This window comes from Eptatretus burgeri, chromosome 1, assembly GCF_056783735.1.
Source record: "Eptatretus burgeri isolate ZD-2024b chromosome 1, Ebu_testis_v1, whole genome shotgun sequence".
In the NCBI taxonomy this organism is placed as follows: domain Eukaryota; kingdom Metazoa; phylum Chordata; class Myxini; order Myxiniformes; family Myxinidae; genus Eptatretus; species Eptatretus burgeri.
Window position 1 is genome coordinate 86380578 of NC_140961.1, and position 20045 is coordinate 86400622.

Consider the following 20045-nt stretch of genomic DNA (forward strand, 5'->3'; position numbering starts at 1 on the left):
CAGCTCAGAAACGCAAGTGAACCGACTTTACGCTGAAGGAGAAGAAGGAGATCATCGATGCCGCGAAGAAGGAGCTGAATCAGTCCCGAGTTGGCCAGGGAGATTAGCAAGAAATGGGGCGTCGAAGTTAAGAGAACCACCGTGAAGGGCATTCTCAGCAAAAGAAGGATGCAATCGAGGCTGCAATCAAAGCTGGATTTCCATCGAAGCCCATGAAGTTGACGCAGGCTCACGACCCGAAGCTTGATGAGGGGAGTGCTCATGTGGCTGAAGCAATCAAGAGGACAGAATGTGCCTGTCAGCGGCGATCTGATCAAGGAGAAGGCGATGAAACTGGCCGAGCTGATGCACATCCCAGACTTCATGGCGGCGACGGTTGATTGGGCAATTTCAAGAAGCGCCACGGCATCACGTTCAAGACAGTGCAGGGCGAAGCTGGAGCGGTGGATTCGCAATCCCTTCTTGAGTGGCAACAACAGGTTCTCCGGCCCTTACTCGGGCAGTTCTCCGCAGACGACGTCTTCAACCTGGACGAGACTGGACTCTTCTGGCAGCTGCTTTCGAACAAGAACATGGCTTTCAGGGAGAAGCGGTGTACTGGAGGAAAGAAAAGCAAGCAAAGGATCACTCTTCTGGTTGGGGCAAACATGAGTGGCAGCGAGAAGTTCCCTCTTCTGGTGATTGGCAATTCCAAGAAACCCCGTGCCTTCAAGAACAAAGAGATCCCGGTCAAGTACAAGGCGAACTCGAAGGCGTGGATGATGGCGGAGCTTTTCGAGGAGATATTTCGTGCGTGGGACGGACAACTCGGCCAGCAGGGACGCAGAGTGCTGGTCTGTCTCGATAACTTCTCTGGCCACCCTCCCGAGCTCGAGCTGAACAACATCCAACTGGTCTTCTTCCCCACCCAACACGACAGCCAGTCGCAACCAATGGATCAGGGAATCGTAGAGAACCTCAAGCACCACTACAAGAAGCTCCTGCTATGCCGCCGGCTTGAGGCCATAGACGAGGGAAAGGAGTTCAAGTTCACGTTGCTCGACGCTCTACACGTCGCCCGGCGTGCTTGGGAGCAGGTCGGCAAGTCGACGATCAGGAACTGTTTCGCGAAGGCCAGGTTCATCGAAGAGGAGATCCAAACTGAGCCACAGGATGCGGAGCTGCCCGACATCTGGGTAGCTCTGCCTGCCGAGGAAAAGATGCACGAGAACGAGGAGATCGAGCTGTCTGACTTTCTCGAAGCCGACGAGCGCCTCGCGACTGGTGAGTATTTCACGCTGGAGGAGATTGCGGAGGAGATTCTGTGCAGTGAGGAGCCGGTGGAAGCGAAGATGACGAGGTAACTGTCGAGGAGGAAATCGTTCCGTTCGAGGAAGCCCAGCGCTTGTAGCACCGTCCGGAAGTTCATGCAGCAGAGAGCGGGAAGCTCCGGTGTGATGCAAGCGTGCGATCGACGTTTGACAACGAGATGCACGAGATCCGCTGAAAGAAGATGCGCCAGGTGACGATTCTTGAAAGCTTTGTGTGTCGTGAATTTCTCGCCATGCCATATGTTAGTGTGTGAACTCTGTTAGTGTGTGTATGTTCTCCGTTCGCTTAGCTTATACAACAGTCGTGCCTTTTTACTTGCTGGAATAAATTTTGTCTAAAGATTAACTACAGATGGGTAACTTGAGAAAATAAGGCCGTTTTTACAAAAATCTCGTTACTATGCCACTCTCGCTACTATGCCACTTTGCTCGGTCCCGACGGGTGGCATAGTAACGAGCTTTGACTGTATATATATATATATATATACAGTATATATATATATATATATATATATATATATATATATATATATATATATATATATATATATATATATATATATATATATATATATATATATATATATATATATATATATATATATATATATATATATATATATATATATATATATATATATATATATATATATATATATATATATATATATATATATATATATATATATATATATATATATATATATATATATATATATATATATATATATATATATATATATATATATATATATACGTACAGTACATACACACACATACACTTGCAACAACACTCACAGCCCACCCAACTCCCACTCCCACCCTCCATCCCTACTCCCAAGCATGATTAATAGTAAATATCATCATTTTAAACTTACCCTGTGAATCGCAAAGCCCCAGGTATGAGCTTCCCATCAGTGTTGAGAAGAACTAAGGTTTGGGCAGAACAAAACCATCTACGAACATTTGGACTTTCACGGGCCCACATCATCAGTAGATTTTGCACTATGGATTGAAATATACAGTATCAACTTTTTGGATGAGTAGATCAGGAAATTCTCCGATGAGTGGGGCAACAGCATAATAATTGTGCATTTTGTGAGGAAAGTACCGAATTTGGCACACCAGTAGCCTATCATACTATGAACAGATTTCGATATTGGGCCATCTCAAAATTTTTGATGGCAGTGGAAAATGGCTGCCACAGCCATCAGCGGCTGAATTTGAGATGGCCCAATATCCAAATCTGTTCATAATATGATAGGCTACTCGTGTGCCAAATTTGGTGCTTTCCTCACAAAATGCACAATTGTTATGCTATATTTAGCTAAGTTGCCTCACTAAACTGTTTCTTTGTGTAGAGGCACACCACTTTGTCGCAGGCACACAAGTAAATATGGCTTTTTTTTTAAAGTTTTGTTCATCGTTTCATTCTCCAGTCCTTATCTGGGAGGCATCAAAGATATCCTGCCACCTCAATTTACTTCGTCACTCAGCACATTACATGATTTCGAAAGTCACATATTCTTATAGCCATCAATCATGATTGTCATATGAACAAGAGCTGCAGCTCCTGCACTATAAACAAAATTCACACACCTACCCAGGTGTTTGCTTGTCATGTGTTAATGGCTTGCATCTTCCACCAAGGGCAACCATACTGCAGTATTTCTTCTTTTTCTTCAGTACGCAGCATCATGGCTGTAGTTAGCATCATTTGCTGGGGTTGCAGCTGTGCCGCTGATGCAGTTCCCCCTTTAGGTTAGCGCAGGAAATTAGAATTTGTTATGGGTGCTGGCAATAACTTGCCTGTTCTTCGTGAAATGGCACCATGTGATCATTAAAGTCCACTTTCTAATGCTGACACGACGGGATGCTCAGTTTAATGTCCATCCGAGGGATGACACACACACACAATTTGATGAATCACCCTACCAGCAAGACACCACGATGACAGTTTATATCTGGGTCGCAATTCAAATCCAAGCTATACAACTCAGCGGTGAGTGTGAACAGGCTATCCTGCTAGCTCGTGCAACCATAGTAACCTTTCTTTATAACAAAGCAACCTTTTGAATGCATTTCATGGAAGAAAGCCATCTACGAATATTTTCTCAGAATTGATTTGCAATGGTTATCAAGAGAAAACCCAGACTGTCACATTAACACACGTTCATTGCACAATTATGCTTGTCCAAAACCATTATTGCTGGTGAATCATATTTTATTCAAAATGCGCCAGTGAGGAGTCCTTAAAAATTTCATGAAGTTCGCATTAGCTTTACCAAAGTTATAAATATTCTCACCTGGATCTTTCACTTTAATGGAGCACTTTCACCACTTTTATCTTCTGTTTTTTTTTTTTTTTTTTTCCAACGGAGGGCTTCACTCCGGCTATTAAGATAATTTATATCTCAATTTTTGATGATGATCTGACAAATGATTTCAATACAATGAAGATATGTTTTTAAAAAGAAGAAGACAAGACTAAGTTTATGAGAGCTCACCTTTAGCACCTTTGAAATCACAGGAACGTCACATGGGCTACTGCTGGGTTTGGGCTGCAGTAAAACGGATTCATAGCTGACTGTGAAACAAGATAAAATATAGTTTGGCTGTAAAACTGGCTGACAATAAAAACATGTTTTCACGTCACTTAAGCATTGATTAAATCGCTTGAATTATGAGATATTCCTTGAAGGTTTAATCCTGACCTGGAGGTATGCACATTCTCCTCTGAGCTGAAAGCCACATTCCAATGTTGAACCAGCTATCATCTGTCATCCTGGTGTTTTACATGCAGGGAGAGTTTGCGCCTTCCATCGAATAAATGTTAAGCCGGAGGGCCACATCTACCGGCGCTGGTTGTTGTTGGACGTTAAGGATCTCAGGATGTCAATCGCAATGAATAGGTGAGTTGTCGCTTGCATCTTGAACAAATTACAAATTCCTGCCATCATCAGTTGAACGCCAAGCCTGGCCAACTGGTTCGTGAAATACTTGGACCAAAAAACGTAACCCGTATACTTGTAGTAGTCATGGTAAATCCCGACCGACTAAACCATATTTTTAATTTTGATGTTGTTGACTTGTATCAGGTATGAGAACGATGATCAGAAACAGGTTTGCCATAAAATGAGAATCAATGTATAGAACACCACCAATTACACAAGATTGAGGAAAGTCTCAAGATTGGCGAAACCATGACAAAGTTATTTATTAATTCCAAGGAAAGTTTCTGAAGGAGAGAAATTGTTGCACTCGAAGTGGAGTATTTCAGTATTCGGGACAGCTCGACTTCTTTGTGCAAATACTCCAATAAAATGGTCAAACAACCTCAAACATTAGGGATAAAGTAAAAACAGTGATCCTTCCTTTTGCTAACAATGATTCATACCCGTAATTAAACGTTTTGATTGGTGGCCACAAGGGGAAAAACCTTATAAAAGAAGTCATCACTCATGAATCAGCTGTTCAATAGTTTTGGAAAAGATATTAAAGCATTTAAGCTTCAGAAACTTTTTTTGTTATCTTCCCATAACGTTTTCATTGCTCAACCAATCTTGATGATGTGTCTTCTTGGTTAACACTCTATTGTTATTGATTTAGTTAGTCCAGCATTTAATTTAATGATGCTTCATGGAATTACCAAGGCTGCACATGATTGCTTGGTCAGAGAAACTGTTTGAAAGTTATGTTATTTAAGGAACCAGATAGGCTATACAGTTAAAGGCATGTTGGTTGAGTGGGTAAGCTCTGGTTACATTTAATCTCTTTTAATGCACTGTCGAGGCTGACATGAGAGTTAATACACATAATGTACAACAAAGGGAGCAGGAGATAAGAGGGGCTGGAGAGGGAAGGAAAAAACAGTTGGGAACAGAGACATGAGGAGATGTGTGGAAGGGAGAGGGATGGGGCGGAGTACATGGGGTAAACAAGATGGACACTTCAGGGACTTCCAGGCCCTTACACGACAGAGACTTTCAGGAAGGAAAGCAGGGAATTTGAAGGAGGTGGGTTTTGGTTGGATTAGCGGGGGTAGAAAGGATCGTGGTTTTGGAAGGGGGAAGGTAAGAGATGGTGGTGAACAGCTGTTTTGAAGACCTGGAGGGAAGAGTGGGATTGAAGAGAGGGTGAGAGTTTGTTCTAAATGCAGGAAAAAAAAAGGAATGAAAGAGTGAAGGTGAGTAGTGATTCTTGATTGTGGAAGTTTTACCAGAAGGGGATTGCTGGCAGACCTTGAGCGCCCTGCGGAAATATGGGGGGGGGACATGTCTCAGACAGAGCAGGGGGGCGAGGCCGGAGACAAGATGGGGGAAGACAGACAGATCACCGACCTGCCTGTAGTGAGAGAGTGAGAGACCCAAAGACCTGAGTCCTCATTGCGGTAGATACCAATTATCCTTCAATGCATTTTTTTCCACAGCGTGAAGCTGAGAAAGGTGAGAGGTAGGAGCACCAGCTCATTGGGGAGAGGAGTACTCCATCAAGCTGCAAACAAAAGCTTTGAATGTTGTCAGGAGCTCAGGTGTGCCAAGGAAGGACTTTGCATGACAGAGGATGCCCAGTTGGTGACTGGCTTTGGATGCCAACTTGGAAATGTGCCTTTCCCAGGAAAGATCATGGCAGATAGTGAGACCCATAAGCTTGAATGAAAGGACTTCTTCAAGAGGATTGTTGAGAAAGTGGAGGGTTCCAGACAGTCCTTTCGGAGAGACATAGTGAGAGTGAGATTTGTCAGGATTGAAAGACATGTTCCACGTGTTGGACCAGCTGGTGATTGTATCCAGATCTGCAAAGAGTGAAGAAGCTGCTGCTTGCCGATCTGAGAGATGACAGGTGGTACTGCAAAGGGTGGAGTCATCAGAAATGAGATAAAGAGGATTTTCCAGAGTCAGAGTGGATTCGATTCAATTTTGCTTACTCGTGTGGGTTTGATTCCTTTGGCTGTTCATGGAGATTTTGCACCATGTGATGTGACAGATGGAGGGCAATCTTCACCCGCATGTTCCCCATGCCTTGGGGATAACAGAGTGTTCACGAAGAATAGGTCACATAGTCTGGCAGGGTTTGAAAGAAAATCTTTTAAAAATTATCTCCTGAACCGCTTCATCAATCGACATGAAACGTCACAGTTATGATCTTGTAGTCACGGTGAAAGAATGTCTTAAATTTCAATCTGATCCGAGTCATGTTCTGGCAGCCAGAATTAATTATTTTTTTTTAATCTGGGTTCGGGGATTTAAATCAAACTTGGTACAAACATGTATAATGATGTAACAATGTGGGTGGAGGCATAGCTGGTGACGTCAGAGAGTGCCATTCCGGTTTCAATGTTATTGATTCATCTGTTCCTTCAAATGTAAATAAAGGAAAGATTAACTGGAAGGGCACTCGGTAGAGCGCATACCTCCGCCACGTAATGCCAGAACCAGAAGAACATATCGGGCCCGATCCATTTTTGAGATATCGTGCTCTATATCGTTTTTGGCCCTATCTCTCAATGGTGAAGAATCACTTAAACAAGCCGGTAGGCGACATGGGTGGTCGCTATATAATTTCATACTAGTCATCCAGTTTTTTGACAGATCGGGCTGAAATTTTTTGAAGAAGAGGTTGATTACAGTGCGCATAAAAGCGTGGAAGCTGATTTTTGATTTTCGAAAAAATATATATATATATATATATATATATATATATATATATATATATATATATATATATATATATATATATATATATATATATATATATATATATATAAATATTTTTCGGATTTTTTCAAAAATTTCAAAGTCCTGTTGCTAGTCAACGGTGGCGTCCATAGCAACAGTGCTCAAAAGCATACAACTAGATCCTGGTATGAACCTACCAGTCATGTTTCATCAAAATCGGTTGACTCCTCTGGCCTCCAGAGCCGTCCATTACATACATACAGACAGACAGAAATCCTAGTCTAGCGACCACCCAACAAACAGACAGAAAGGGGTGAAAACATAACCTCCTTCACCTTCGGTGCTGGGGGGTAATTATTCTTTCATCCCATAACTATTCCCACCTTCTCACGGGGTCGATCGGGAAGGTTTTTGTCCCAAGTATTTCACGACCCTCCCAACTCCATCCAGACGTCCGACCAAGTAGGTTAGGCCAGGAATATGTAATTTGTTCAGGGTGTTGGTGATAGCTCACTTCCTCTTCACGAAAGATACCGTGAGATCTTTTACCTCCACCAACCAATTCTGGCAGTTGAGACGCCCAGTTTAGCGTCCATCCGAGGGACAGCACACCCATCGATTCCTTTCCCTGCCTGCGAAACATCAGGTTGACAGTTTAACCTGAGTCGAGATTCGAACCCAGGCATTGACAGCTCATTGGCGAGTAGTTTGTGTCGTACGTCGAGGCTGTCCTGCCAGCCCAAAGCCATTGGGAATGCAAGACAATAATAATGTGTTCATTAATGTGCAAGTTAATTGTAAAAAGGTGTGTATCTTCAGTTCAACACAGTTAATAGTAAGAATGGCATTCATCTATAATACATAAATAACATGTAACAGGTATTGTGTGGACGCGATGCAGAAATGGAGAGAGAAATGGCCTAAGCCTGACAGCACTGGCGGGAAACATGATGCAATTATCCTTTCCAGGTGAATGGTCATTAGATGATTGCAACATTTTATCCAGTTAATATAGAAATTATTCAGAATTTAAATTTCTTAAGACTGGATGATTGAACGTGTTGATTGTTGTTTCAATTCCACTCTTTTACTGCATGGTCATGACTTCAGTCTGGGAACTTGTTCCTGTAATCTATCATTTGTAATTGTTTCATGTGTACATTAATATTTCGTGAAACCATTTTAATTGTTTATTCTGTTGCTGTCGTTCCCATTTAATCACATGTGTAACAAATTGTAGTTTGATGGGATTATGTGAATTCTCGGGAGAAGTTCCTTTTGGAACTAGTTTTCCTACTGGGGTACCATTATGGTATTCAATTACCATGCGCGACATTGACGTGGATTAAGGTTTGGTTAGCATTAATTAAAGATGGAGGAGAGGAGGGCTCATGGATGCTTCACAACATTTGGAAATATCACTCATTAAGCAGTATCACTCACACCACTAATTTGAACTGCAGCAAGGTCCAATCTGAAAACATACACGATCAAATCTGAAACCACAGTGAAACATCTTATCATAGTCCATGATGTTCAGTTTACACTGCAGTTCGTATCTGACCATGATGGTTTGAAGCAGAAAATAAGCTACTTCATTATCACAATCGAATGAACCCACTCACATGGAACTAGAATCACACTCGGTTGAGTGCATTCCTCCGCCAGGCTTAACAGTTTAAATTTTGTAGCCCACTGGTATATCGGATCTGAATCTGGACCTTAACCGAAACTGAATCGGCTTGTTCTTATCACCTGACCAACTCATCCACCTAGTTTTGTCATAACTCGTCCACAAATTTTTGAGATATCATGATATACATAGTTTTTGGCCCCATCTATCAATGGTGAAGAATCACTTAAAAAATTCTCAGATCCGGATCCGGATTCGGATCTTCACTAAAATCGAATCAATTCATCCTTGTCAAATTCACACCCTGTGCACCAAGTTTCGGCCGAATCCGTCTATAAATTTCTGAGATATCCTGCTCAAAGACAGACACACAAACAGATAAACGGATAAGGGTGAAAACAGTTCACTTTACTGGCAGAGGTAATCATCCAAATCGCAAATTTAAATCTACAGCATCTGACAAACATTATGACATTGTTGGGTCAGGACTTTCCATTAAGCTTGGAGTAAATATACTGGGCCTCTCAAGACATGAATCCACCTACTGCTGTTGCAATACTAAGAACAGGCCACTCTTTAACTAGAAACTTACAAGCATATAATTGGTCTGACAGAATCTGACAACTGTCCAAATTGCCAAGGATCAAAAGAGGATTTCATCATTCCATCAATGGATGTTCAGCAAATGTTCAAGCAGGAGTTGATGTGTTTGGAATGCACACTCTGATATTGAAGGATGTGTTGAATGATGTGGTGAAGATGATGGCTCTCCTGAAACAGCTGGGTCGCACATAATTGCGACTCCAATATGAACTATATGATTGACGGTCGAACAAGAAGAAGAATAAGGAGAAGATGATGATGACAGCAAACAAGTCAAACTGTTAAGATGAACTGAGAGGAGCATTGCGCTCTGTCCTTTCTCTTCAATTATTAATTTTGATAATATATAGAGTGCATCTTAACAAAGCACAACGAGATCATTTTGCAGTTATGCCTGTTGTATATGAATCGATTGAGCATTTCCAAATCAATGAAAACTTAAAGGGAATAGTAAAGTATCAATTGAGAATCTGCACAGCTGAGTGTGAAATGCAGTGATTTGAAACCAACCCCTGTCAAGTCATACTCAAGACGATAAAATGGTGTGTGCTGATTCCTTGCCTGATGCTTCGCATTGAAACAGGAGAGAACACGGACCTATGTCAACCACAGGTTGACAAACGTTGCACAAGCTTTGACTAGGCTAATGGCCTCCTCCTGCATTGAACTTCGTTGTGAGGGAACTCATAGTATTTACTAGCAAATGCAACATCTCACTTCGCTGACGGACATGGGAAGGGGTGGAGAGAGAGAGAGAGAGAGAGAGAGAGAGAGAGAGAGAGAGAGAGAGAGAGAGAGAGAGAGAGAGAGAGAGAGAGAGGAGGAGGAAAAATATACAGGTGAGGGGTGGAGGTGCGTTTAGCAAAGAGAATGATATGAGACGCTTAATAACCGAATACAAAAACAAACAAACAAAAAAAAACGTGTCAGAACAGCTGTACACACAACGACACAACAGAGTTTGTAAAGCAATCCGCTGGTACATTTGCAAAATCTTTGATATTCCAGTTCCAGAACATTTGTAGGAAAATGAACCAAATGCAGCCACTGAAAACATTGAAGTACCGCTGACGTACGACCTAATGATCCGATCGGGAGGGAACATCGAAAACAAAGCATTGCACCAAATATCATACTTCGGTACAAAAAGCAGAGAATAAGGCATTGTTAAATGAGGTGTTAATACCGGTGATTTTAGACTAACGATGCAGAAATCAAGAAAATGACCAAATACCAAGACCTCAAGCATTAAGTGAAAAAATCTCCTAAGCTGAACAATGCCAAAGTTGTATGAGTGATGATGAAGAACCTCATGGGAATGATGAAGAAGAACCTCACAGAGATATTAAAAACCATCCCTGGGAATATCACGACAAACGAACTGCAGTTGGAAGCTGTCCGGGGCTCAGTAACGATCCTGAAGTGAACCCTCAGCATAAAACTTTGAAAACAGAAAACTTCGCAGCTTGGTACATGGATCGTGACCCCTTAACATAATGTAATGAAAGTGAAAACTTTGAGCCCACCCTGGGGAGGACAACATTCCAGATTCTGAAACCACAAATGTTGACACACACACACACACACACACAACACACAACACACACAACACCCCTCTTCCTGTGCAGGCTGGAGTTCCTCAAGGTAGCGTTCTGGGCCCTGTTCTTTTTCTGGTTTTCATCAATGATCTCTCGGACTCTCTGGAAAATCCTCTATTTCTCTTTGCCGACGACTCCACCCTCTGCCGCACCATCTGTCATCCCTCAGACCGGCAAGCAGCAGCTTCTTCGCTCACTGCAGATCTGGATAAAATCACAAACTGGTCCAACACGTGGAACATGTCTTTCAATCCAGACAAATCTCACACTCTCACTATGTCTCTTCGAAAGGACCGTTTACAAACCCCCCCATCCACTTTCTCAACAATCCTCTGGAAGAAGTCTTTTCTTTCAAGCTTCTGGGTCTCACTATCTGCCATGACCTTTCCTGGGAAAGTCACATTTCCAACCTCGCCTCAAAAGCCAGTCGCCGACTGGGAATCCTCCGTCGTGCTCAGTCCTTCCTCGGCCCTCTTGAGCTCCTGACCACTTACAAAGCTTTTGTCCGTAGCCTGATGGAGTACTGCTCTCCCCTCTGGGCTGGTGCTCCTGCCTCCCACCTTTCTCGGCTTCACGCTGTCGAAACCAGGGCTTTTAAGATCATCGGCATCTCCCGCAATGAAGCTGAGTCTTTGGGCCTCTCACTCAATCACCGCAGGTTGGTCGGTGGTCTTTCTGTCTTCTACCGTCTCCTCTCCAGTCTCGCCCCCCCCCCCCGCTCTCTCTCTCTCTGCGATTTGTCCCCACCACATTTCCGCAGGGTGCACAAGGTCTGCCAACAACCCCCTTCTGGTAAAACTACCAAAATCACGAATCACTGCCCATCTTCACTCTTTCATTCCTCTTTTTTCCCGCCTTTGGAATAAACTTCCTCACTCTATTCTTTCCCATTCTTCCCTCCAGGCTTTCAAAACAGCTGTTCACCACCACCTCTTATCTTCCCCCATCCAAATCCTCGATCTTTTCTACCCCCGATAATCCACCCAAGCCCACTTCCTTCATTTCTCCTACTTTCCTTCCTGAAAGTCCCTGAAATGTCCATCTTCTCTTCGCCATGTTCCCCGTCCCATCCCCATCCCTCTCCCTTCCACAGTTCACCTAATGTGTCTGTTCCCCACTGTTTTGTCCCTTCCACTCCCGCCCCTCTTGTCTCATGCCTCCTTGCTGTGAGTTGTGTGTTAGCTCTCATACGAGCCTCGACCAAGGTATACAAAAAAAAAAAAAAAAAAAAACACACAACACACATACTTCCATTATGGTAATACAGTTGATATACATGCACACGCATAAAACACAAAGATTTACCTTCAAACAGAGTTCTTTGTAAGAGAAATTCAAGTAGTAAGTTAGCAAAATTCAACTGAAATATATATCAAGGCACAGAACACAAAATGTTCATCGATGCTTTATACCTTCACAACCAGATCACAGCAAACACCTGGTCAGATGGACCTTATTGTTTTTGTATATGTATCGAGGTTGAAATGAGAGGCGGATTATATTAGGAGATCGCACGAAAGTTTAAACAAAGTAATGTCCTGTAAAAACTAAAATTGCATATTTTCATTTTTCAGTGGATGAGACACCTCCCAAGGTTTCAAGCACATGGCACCGCAAGGACCAACACAGGCGTTAATGCATGTCTGTCGAATCGATGTTCCCCTGAGAGCACAGATACTTTTACCAAAACGAACAAGTAAGTAGCTTGGAGAGCACTCGTCAAATGGCTGAAACACTCAAGCAAGCACTCAAATGAAACAGTTGTTGAGAATCAGCAACTTTGACACGTGATTGGAAACATGAAAACTCCACCTCCCGGGGATGCCCAAAATGTCAAGCCACAAACGCTGACGTCTCCGGATGTTTATAAGCATTGCAATGTACGCAATACATGGAGTTTATCTCATATTATATAAAGCCCTTTGTAAGCACTGACTCACTGACTGATATTAAAGATTGGTAACTTCCGGGTGATGTAGAAAGCTGAAATTTTACTTGGTGATGGACATATTGCAAGGTCAGGCCAGATTAGATCTATGACTTGCTGCAGGTACCGGGTAAATCTGTACTAACCTGTTCCATGGTCGTGTTGTCGGCGACTAAACCATCTCCCCCACCAGGTTTCCTGTTGAGGTGGGTGTACGATGCAGACACCCAGCTGGATTAAAAACAAAATCTGTCAAAGGCCGGAGGAGCTCCTCGTGAGCCAGCGGTCATCCATATCTAGTGCCCAACTGTGTTTGCGGACATTCTCCTGCAGTTGGTTTACTTTTTTTTAGGAGGTTGGTGGCAGGTTATGCACTCCAGCCACTGCAAAACACTTCATACTACAAACTCCACAAATGCAAAGAAAACTGAAAAGCATGGGGTAAACTTCCTGGGTCAGATTGGGTGGTGTGTGGTGGAGTGGTGCTGAGGAATCGTCCTCCAGACGACAGTTTCCTTGAATTAACCTGAGGCGGTCCCTTCGAGTGGGTGCCCAGAATATCTTATGCATAAGAGATGATGATCACCTGCCTCTGTTATCATCTAAGCTCAAGCTTTTGAACATCGGTAGGGCAGCACTAATTGAGGTTCGGAGACCGGATCATGGCGAAATCTTGGCAGGTGGTTACACCTACTATTGGTCTGGTTGCTCTGATGGTTACCGTCCCCAAGGAGTTGCTGTAGCTGGGTCCAATAAGCTGACTCCAATGATGATTGAAGCAACACCGGTCAATGAGCGTATTATGAGACTAAGGATTCGTCACTCCTTGGGTATCATCTTCCTTGTTTCTGTACATGCAACGGCTGCGGTGAGTGTTCTGACCATGAAGGAAGTATTCCATGCCACGCTCGAGTCTGTGGTTGATCAATGCCCAAGGCAAGATACTCTTCTAGTCTTGGGGGATTTCAATGCATTGACTGGCACTGATAGCGATGGTTATGAGACACGTGTTGGTCACCATGGGTCTGGAACTGTGAACCAGAAGAGTACAAAGTTCCTTGACTTTGCAAGAAGTCATGGACTTAGGGTGGCTGGTTCATGGTTTCAGCGCCCACAAGCTCATCGCTGAACTGGGTATTCCAACGCTGCTGGTTTGGCAGGGGATTGACCACATGCTCTTTGATGGACGCTGGAAGATCTTAGCATAGCCTGGAAGCCTAGGCGAGGATGATGTAATGTCTGTTAGGGGTAGGATTTGGGACGATTTGTCCGACGCCACCAAGTCACTAACTTTTCAGTTTTGATGGGGGTTTTTTTTTACCCTCCAACCCTTGGATTAGCTCTAAACCTCGTTGAATGTGTTTTCTCGTGTCTGTTACACCAAATAAATTAAAATAAAGAACTTTGGTTGAATTTAACTTGGCTCATTTCAATGTATGTGGCAATAATTGAAAATGGCAATTTTTCATGGATGTCCGCAAGGAAGGGGTTAATTTGGCATGTTGTACACAGTTGCTGCAACTACAACATCATTTTCTGGAAACTAGACATCCAGAGGAATAAAATGATACCAGTTTTAGCTGGTTCTACCTCCGGTTGTGGTGTTTTCTAAAATAGAGATCTTTTTTCAGTTGAGGCCGCTACTCTATCGTCCTGGATGATGACATACTCTCCTGCCACCACCTTGCAGTCCTTCATCCTCAACAACCGTTTCTTCCCAACACCCAACAAATCCAATTCCGTTTTGCACTGTCCATTCCGGTAAGTAACCTTGTGGTTGTCGGACTTCTGGAAGAATGAACCTGAAATGGCTAAACCATTTCTCACCACCACCTCCACCAGCTCCTTGACTCTCTCTATTCCTTGTTCTCCATACAAATTTACCATCACATTCCTCTTCACCTAGTGCTGTGACTCCCACATTTGCATTAAAGTCTCCTGCAATGCACAGCATCACCTTCCAGCTCAAGTATTCTCATCATCCTCTTCAGTGTGTCCCTGAACCCTGCTTCTCTGCCACAGCCCCCTGTCTGTGCCTCGTATATCTACAGAACACACACCATTTATTTATGAATCACTAACCATGCCATGACTGTCCCTCCCTCCCATCTTTCCATTCAGATCAGATCCTTGTTGATTTCTTCCGATACTGTGATCCCAATGCCATTACTCCTTCCACTCCCATCTGAAACAGCTTGTACCCTCCGACCAACCTACTTGCCCTGTCCCCTTTCCATCTTGTCTCCTGAACACACAACATTTCTAACCTTCTCTGCATCATCTCCACTACTCTGACTCCTCTCCCCTCCACTGATCTCACATTCAGACTACCTATCCGGAACTCGGTTCTGAATCGCTGTCCACCTGCCAGGTCTCGGATCATCTCTTTCAGTTTGAGATGTTCTGGTCATAAATTTTCAGCACTACCCAGGCTCACCTTCTGGACCTACAACCCCAGCCTGCTGATAACATCTTGAGCTTGTGTGCGTGTGCACACACACACACACATGCACACACGCACACACGCACACACGCACACACACACACACACACACATACACACACACACACACACACACACACACACACACACAAACACGCACACACATCGCTCCTCTCCACTCCCCCTCCCCCACCTCTCTGATTGTCTTTCCTCCCTCCTTCCTATCCTACTTCCTCACTCTCCTTTCTCTCTCCCTCTCAACCCCCACCATTCATCCCCCTTTCTTTTTGTCCTACCCCCTCCCCTTTTCTGTTTCTTGAAGCCAAACAGTTGACTCACACCCAGAAATCATACATCACCAGAGCTGCTCCCTCACCTCTCTTCGTTAATACCTTACATCTGCACGCTTCCCTCACTGAATGTGTTCTGCTCTGCAGGGTCCATTTTTGAGGAGCAGAATCAATGAGTAGCAACGTTTTTCTGAAGGAGGTGAAGCAGATTCCGAGTCGTAATGCCTGGATCATGAGCCACTGTTTCAAATCCAGGAATAAAAGGCAAGTTTCCACCTTTCAGAGTGAGATGCATTGGGGGTTCTTCCACCTTCAGTTATTGCTGCTGACTCACGATAAGCAATAATTGTTTGAGATTAGCCAAGTAAATAATTGACATCGAATTGTCAGGCTTTGTGCACCCTCGACCTTACATTTCCATAATGCTATAGAGACACCGTGATGGGTCGGGGTAAAGTTAACACAATGGTTTTGGTGGATACTAGAAATCAAACAAGGGGAAACTATGCCATTGTGGCTCAATGTTTTTTTCTCTGTGAACCATTGTGGAAGTCGAGTAGTAGAGCAGTGAAGATAGAGCCAAAAGGACCTGCAGCATAGGGCATGATGGTTATGGGCAGTGAGACCACAATGTGGTACTCTTGGATCAGAGAACAAGTCTACCAACACCAGACATGTTTTTGATTTCCTGGTGCCAAAGGTGTGCCCGGGTGATACGGAAATGGCAGTCAGGTTGGAAGAGTATCAGCAATGGCATTTCTGCTGTTTTGCAGGTCAAGAAGGCACAGTGGGCAGATGTCCATGTGCCATACCCAGGATTGAGTCATGGCTAGTCTTCATTATTTTAACTGTATTCTACCATTCTATATCAAGGTCCAAACTTGGGAGGCTGCAGCACAAAGGAGGCTGGGTTGAAGTGAGGTGAAACCAATGTTCAAAAAGGCTGAGTGTAACTTCTGGTTAAACCCGTCAAAGGCCAAAGATGGTCTCGGGTGGGAGTTGTGGCGAGACGCTGGCAATCCTGAAACCCATGAGAATCCTTTCCTTAATGTGGTGGCCCAAGATAGCATAATGAGGAGGGCCCTGCACTCCAGCCAGGAGTGGTTGTGGAAATGCTTGCCAGAGAAACTCTAAGATGAGAAAAAATGACAGGGCCTTGTGCTACTATCAGGAGCATACCCCCACCTTCATCGGATCAATTTTCAGCAAATTAGTGCATTGGCATTTGGTCCAAGTGGAAGAAATAATTAATCCTGAAAGGGAGCTCCCAACATTGACGGTTACATGTGTTTGTCTATGTGTCTTTGATGGTCAATGTTTATATATTTCCCTGGAAAGAGATCTTGAGAAATAGTAAACACTTCTATCATTGATTATATTCTACAAACTGACGGTTTTAAGATCTCTTTCTGGTGAACTATTTTTTATCTTGAAGCGTTTTGATAATCTGTGCTTGCTTGTCTAATCATTACATTTATGTGAGCCATTGTAAATATGTGTACAGTGATTGAGTAAAGTTTTTTTTTTTTGTAAAAGTGCTATCTCTGTTCATTCTTCTTTTTCATCGTTTGTTTACTTCTTGTGATTGAATCACAGCGAGAATGCAATTTGGACCATCAGTGCTGTGCCACATAATACTTTCTGAAAATTCAATTGTGCCTCCAAGACCAGCTTGAGTCCTCGAGACAAGTGTCTTTCAACCTTCAAACGTTGAGGATCCTCAGAATCTTATTCCCCAAGTTTAACTTAACCATTCAAGACAATATTATGGTACCAAGTTAGACGTTAACTCAATTTTATGGTGCTGTATTTTTAATTTTAGTAAATGATTGCAACATAGCCCTCCAAAAAAGCATTACAGGTACTCGCGTTACTTGGTTTCTTACGTTACTTTTCAACCAAAATTGGCATATATCGTGAAAAAACCCAATGAAAGCATTATTTATATTTTCGTAAAAAAATTAGACTTTACGACTTGAAATAATAAAAAATGGTAGTTTTACACTTTTAAAAACTCTTTAATTTCATTAGTCCCCTCCCGGTTTCACTTGAGGGGACGATAGGTTTGCTCTCCATCTGTCCATCCGTGAGTCTGTCCGTCCCACCTGTGGTTTACCAGACTTTTTCCCATCCCCTTTAACATATTCAACTGAAACTTGGTACATGGCTTTATTATGATAAGTTACAAAACAAGTTCGAGTTTCAGAGCATTTCATCAATTTTTCACAGTTATGCCATTTTTGCACGGAGAAAATATCACATTGGTAGAGGACATGTAATGCAAAGCAATTCTCACTCTTGGTTATTTTGTGTTGAAAGCTTACAACAAAAGTGTGTGTTTGTTTGTATTGAGACAGAAACTGGGCAGTGAAAAAACTGTTTCGTCGTGGCAGAGGGTGGGTGTCTCAAATTTCTTCCATCAAGGTTGAGGTTGTACTCTTGCCCCCACCAGAACGCTCCAAGGGCCGAAGCCACAGGTCATGCCAGGATGTTGCGGATCATGAGGCCATTTTTGAGGGAGTGTAGAGCACGGTTTTCACTCTCAGCCATTGCCTGCACTCGCGAGAGGCTCACACTTCGTCACCAAGAAAACGGAATCAGGTGCAGGAGTCGCTCAGGTGTTTGATGCTTTCAAATGGTTTATGAGCCATGTGTAAATGTGCAATTTTCTCAAAGACCCTTTTCATGAATGAACATATTGGACGAATGGAGCGCAGAAGCAATTGGAAGGGCCATTGCTGCTGTAACTTTAAAACAGATGAGCCTACGGAAAATTAGGGTGTTAAATTCCTTGACTCGGATTTCAAGTTGGACTTTTGTGAGATCCGTTTATGTGTTCTCTTCCCGTGGCAGGACGATCGTGCTGAATGATGTAGGGACTCGCAATGCGCTATCGCTTCCCATGCTCGAATCTCTCCGTGAAGATCTTACTTTCCAGTGTGACAGCCCAGATCTACGTGTCATCATTCTGGCAGGTGAGCAATCATTGGTGAGTGTGTTTTCTGGTCAATTCGTTGCCCCCCAATTATTCTGTGATTATATTGTTTGTGTCGATAAGTGGGCATATATTGACTGATGTCTCTACCCATAGATAACATTGTTCCTCCTCTTGAAAGATCACAAAGAAAACTGCACAATTAATACTTGGCACAAGAAGTTTCCATTTGGTGCATCATGACTGTGATTTATTCACATCCCCTTAACTCAGTCATTTTATTTATCTTAGAAGTTCCAACCTTGTTGGTCCTCTACCGTTTACACCAGAGGGGACTATAGGTTTGCTCTACATCCGTCCATCCGTCCCACCTGTGATTTTTTTTCGACTTTTTCCCATACCTTTTAACATATTTAACGGAAACTTGGTACACGACTTTATTATAAGTTCCAGAACAAGTTCGAGTTTTTGGACATTTCGTCAATTTTTCACAGAGTTATGCCCTTTTTAGACTTAGAAAATAATACATGTTATACATGGATCAGTGTTCAGTTGCTCTGATGACGCCCCGCTGCTTTACACCCATTGACTGCTGGCTCTACTCCAATAAAATCATGCACCAAAATCATAAAATCATGAAGCAGCACAGAATAGCAGGCCTCAGGCCTTAGGCCTGGGTGTTAGTCCATGGCATAGCACAATTGGAATGATCCCAGGTATATAACCACGGTGTGACATATGATACAGTATATGCAAGTAAGCCGTAGCCAACGTATGTTTTTGCTTCATGTATGTACAGAGTTTTTTGGGGGGTTTTTCAGCACAGAATGTGCCATTATACACAGCCCATATAAACGAGCATTCATTGTTACCGGTAGGGGACATGTATTGCAAAGCAATTCTCATTCTTGTTAAAATTGATGTGATGTAAACTGAGATCTACATTTCACAATTAATGTCGACATCACGTTTTATTGCTGGTCAATGCAGAAATTTGGTCAATGTGTTGGTGCACAATGACTTACTTTTTCAAGAGATATAATGGGGACTTTATCATCCATGATCTTCAACATCCACAAATACAGGCAGTGATTTAGCCAGCACATCAGAACTAAAGATCCAGGCAAATTCAACTCCATAGGGAAATACATATTTGGCCAGACAACTCACAGGTAAGCATTCTACAAAATAAGCCTCCCCTTCCTCTTTAACCCATGAGGTTTACCACCCAATTATTAAAAGAGCTGGACTCAACTTATCTTCTGAGATCTCATAAGACCAGGAACATCAGCCGTGTTCTTGGCTAATTATTGCCTGCAGCAATAAAATTTCTCAGATCATCACACGATTGACCAACTTTTTTCTTTCTACATAATACTCTACTCGAGGGAGCTTTGGATATCATTCAATAACAGTTGCATTTTGCCATAGTTCATTCCTCAATGTTGCGTACTTTATGCAGGATATTTGACTTTATGGAATCAACTGAGTGACATGTTCAACATCGGGTGAGCTTCACCAATTAAAGCTTCTTATCTTTTTGCATTCCTACAAATTTTTGCATTATTTTATTAATAATCTCATTGTTTTATAGATGGTTATCGCAGTATGACAACATAATCCTCTCA

At 42.8% G+C, this 20045-nt stretch overlaps 1 protein-coding gene and 1 long non-coding RNA gene across 3 annotated transcripts in view; both read left to right on the forward strand.

The window, feature by feature from the left end:
• Nucleotides 1-12394: 12394 nt before the first annotated feature.
• Nucleotides 12395-15737, forward strand: LOC147034899 (uncharacterized). The gene is made up of 3 exons (XR_015060748.1): nucleotides 12395-12518; nucleotides 14381-14510; nucleotides 15630-15737. It is a non-coding gene; the product is annotated as an uncharacterized LOC147034899 (long non-coding RNA).
• Nucleotides 15738-17920: 2183 nt separating this feature from the next.
• ECHDC3 (enoyl-CoA hydratase domain containing 3) overlaps nucleotides 17921-20045 on the forward strand; it is a 66390-nt gene continuing 64265 nt past the window's right edge. Inside the window, exons 1-2 of one of the 2 annotated variants that reach the window (XM_085890970.1) lie at nucleotides 17921-18083; nucleotides 18336-18457. In XM_085890970.1, the coding sequence (XP_085747096.1) occupies nucleotides 17971-18083; nucleotides 18336-18457 (235 nt within the window). In that variant the 5' untranslated portion in view covers nucleotides 17921-17970. Of the gene's footprint in view, nucleotides 18101-18335; nucleotides 18458-20045 lie in introns of both variants that reach the window. The other variant, XM_085890972.1, reaches the window with a different exon arrangement.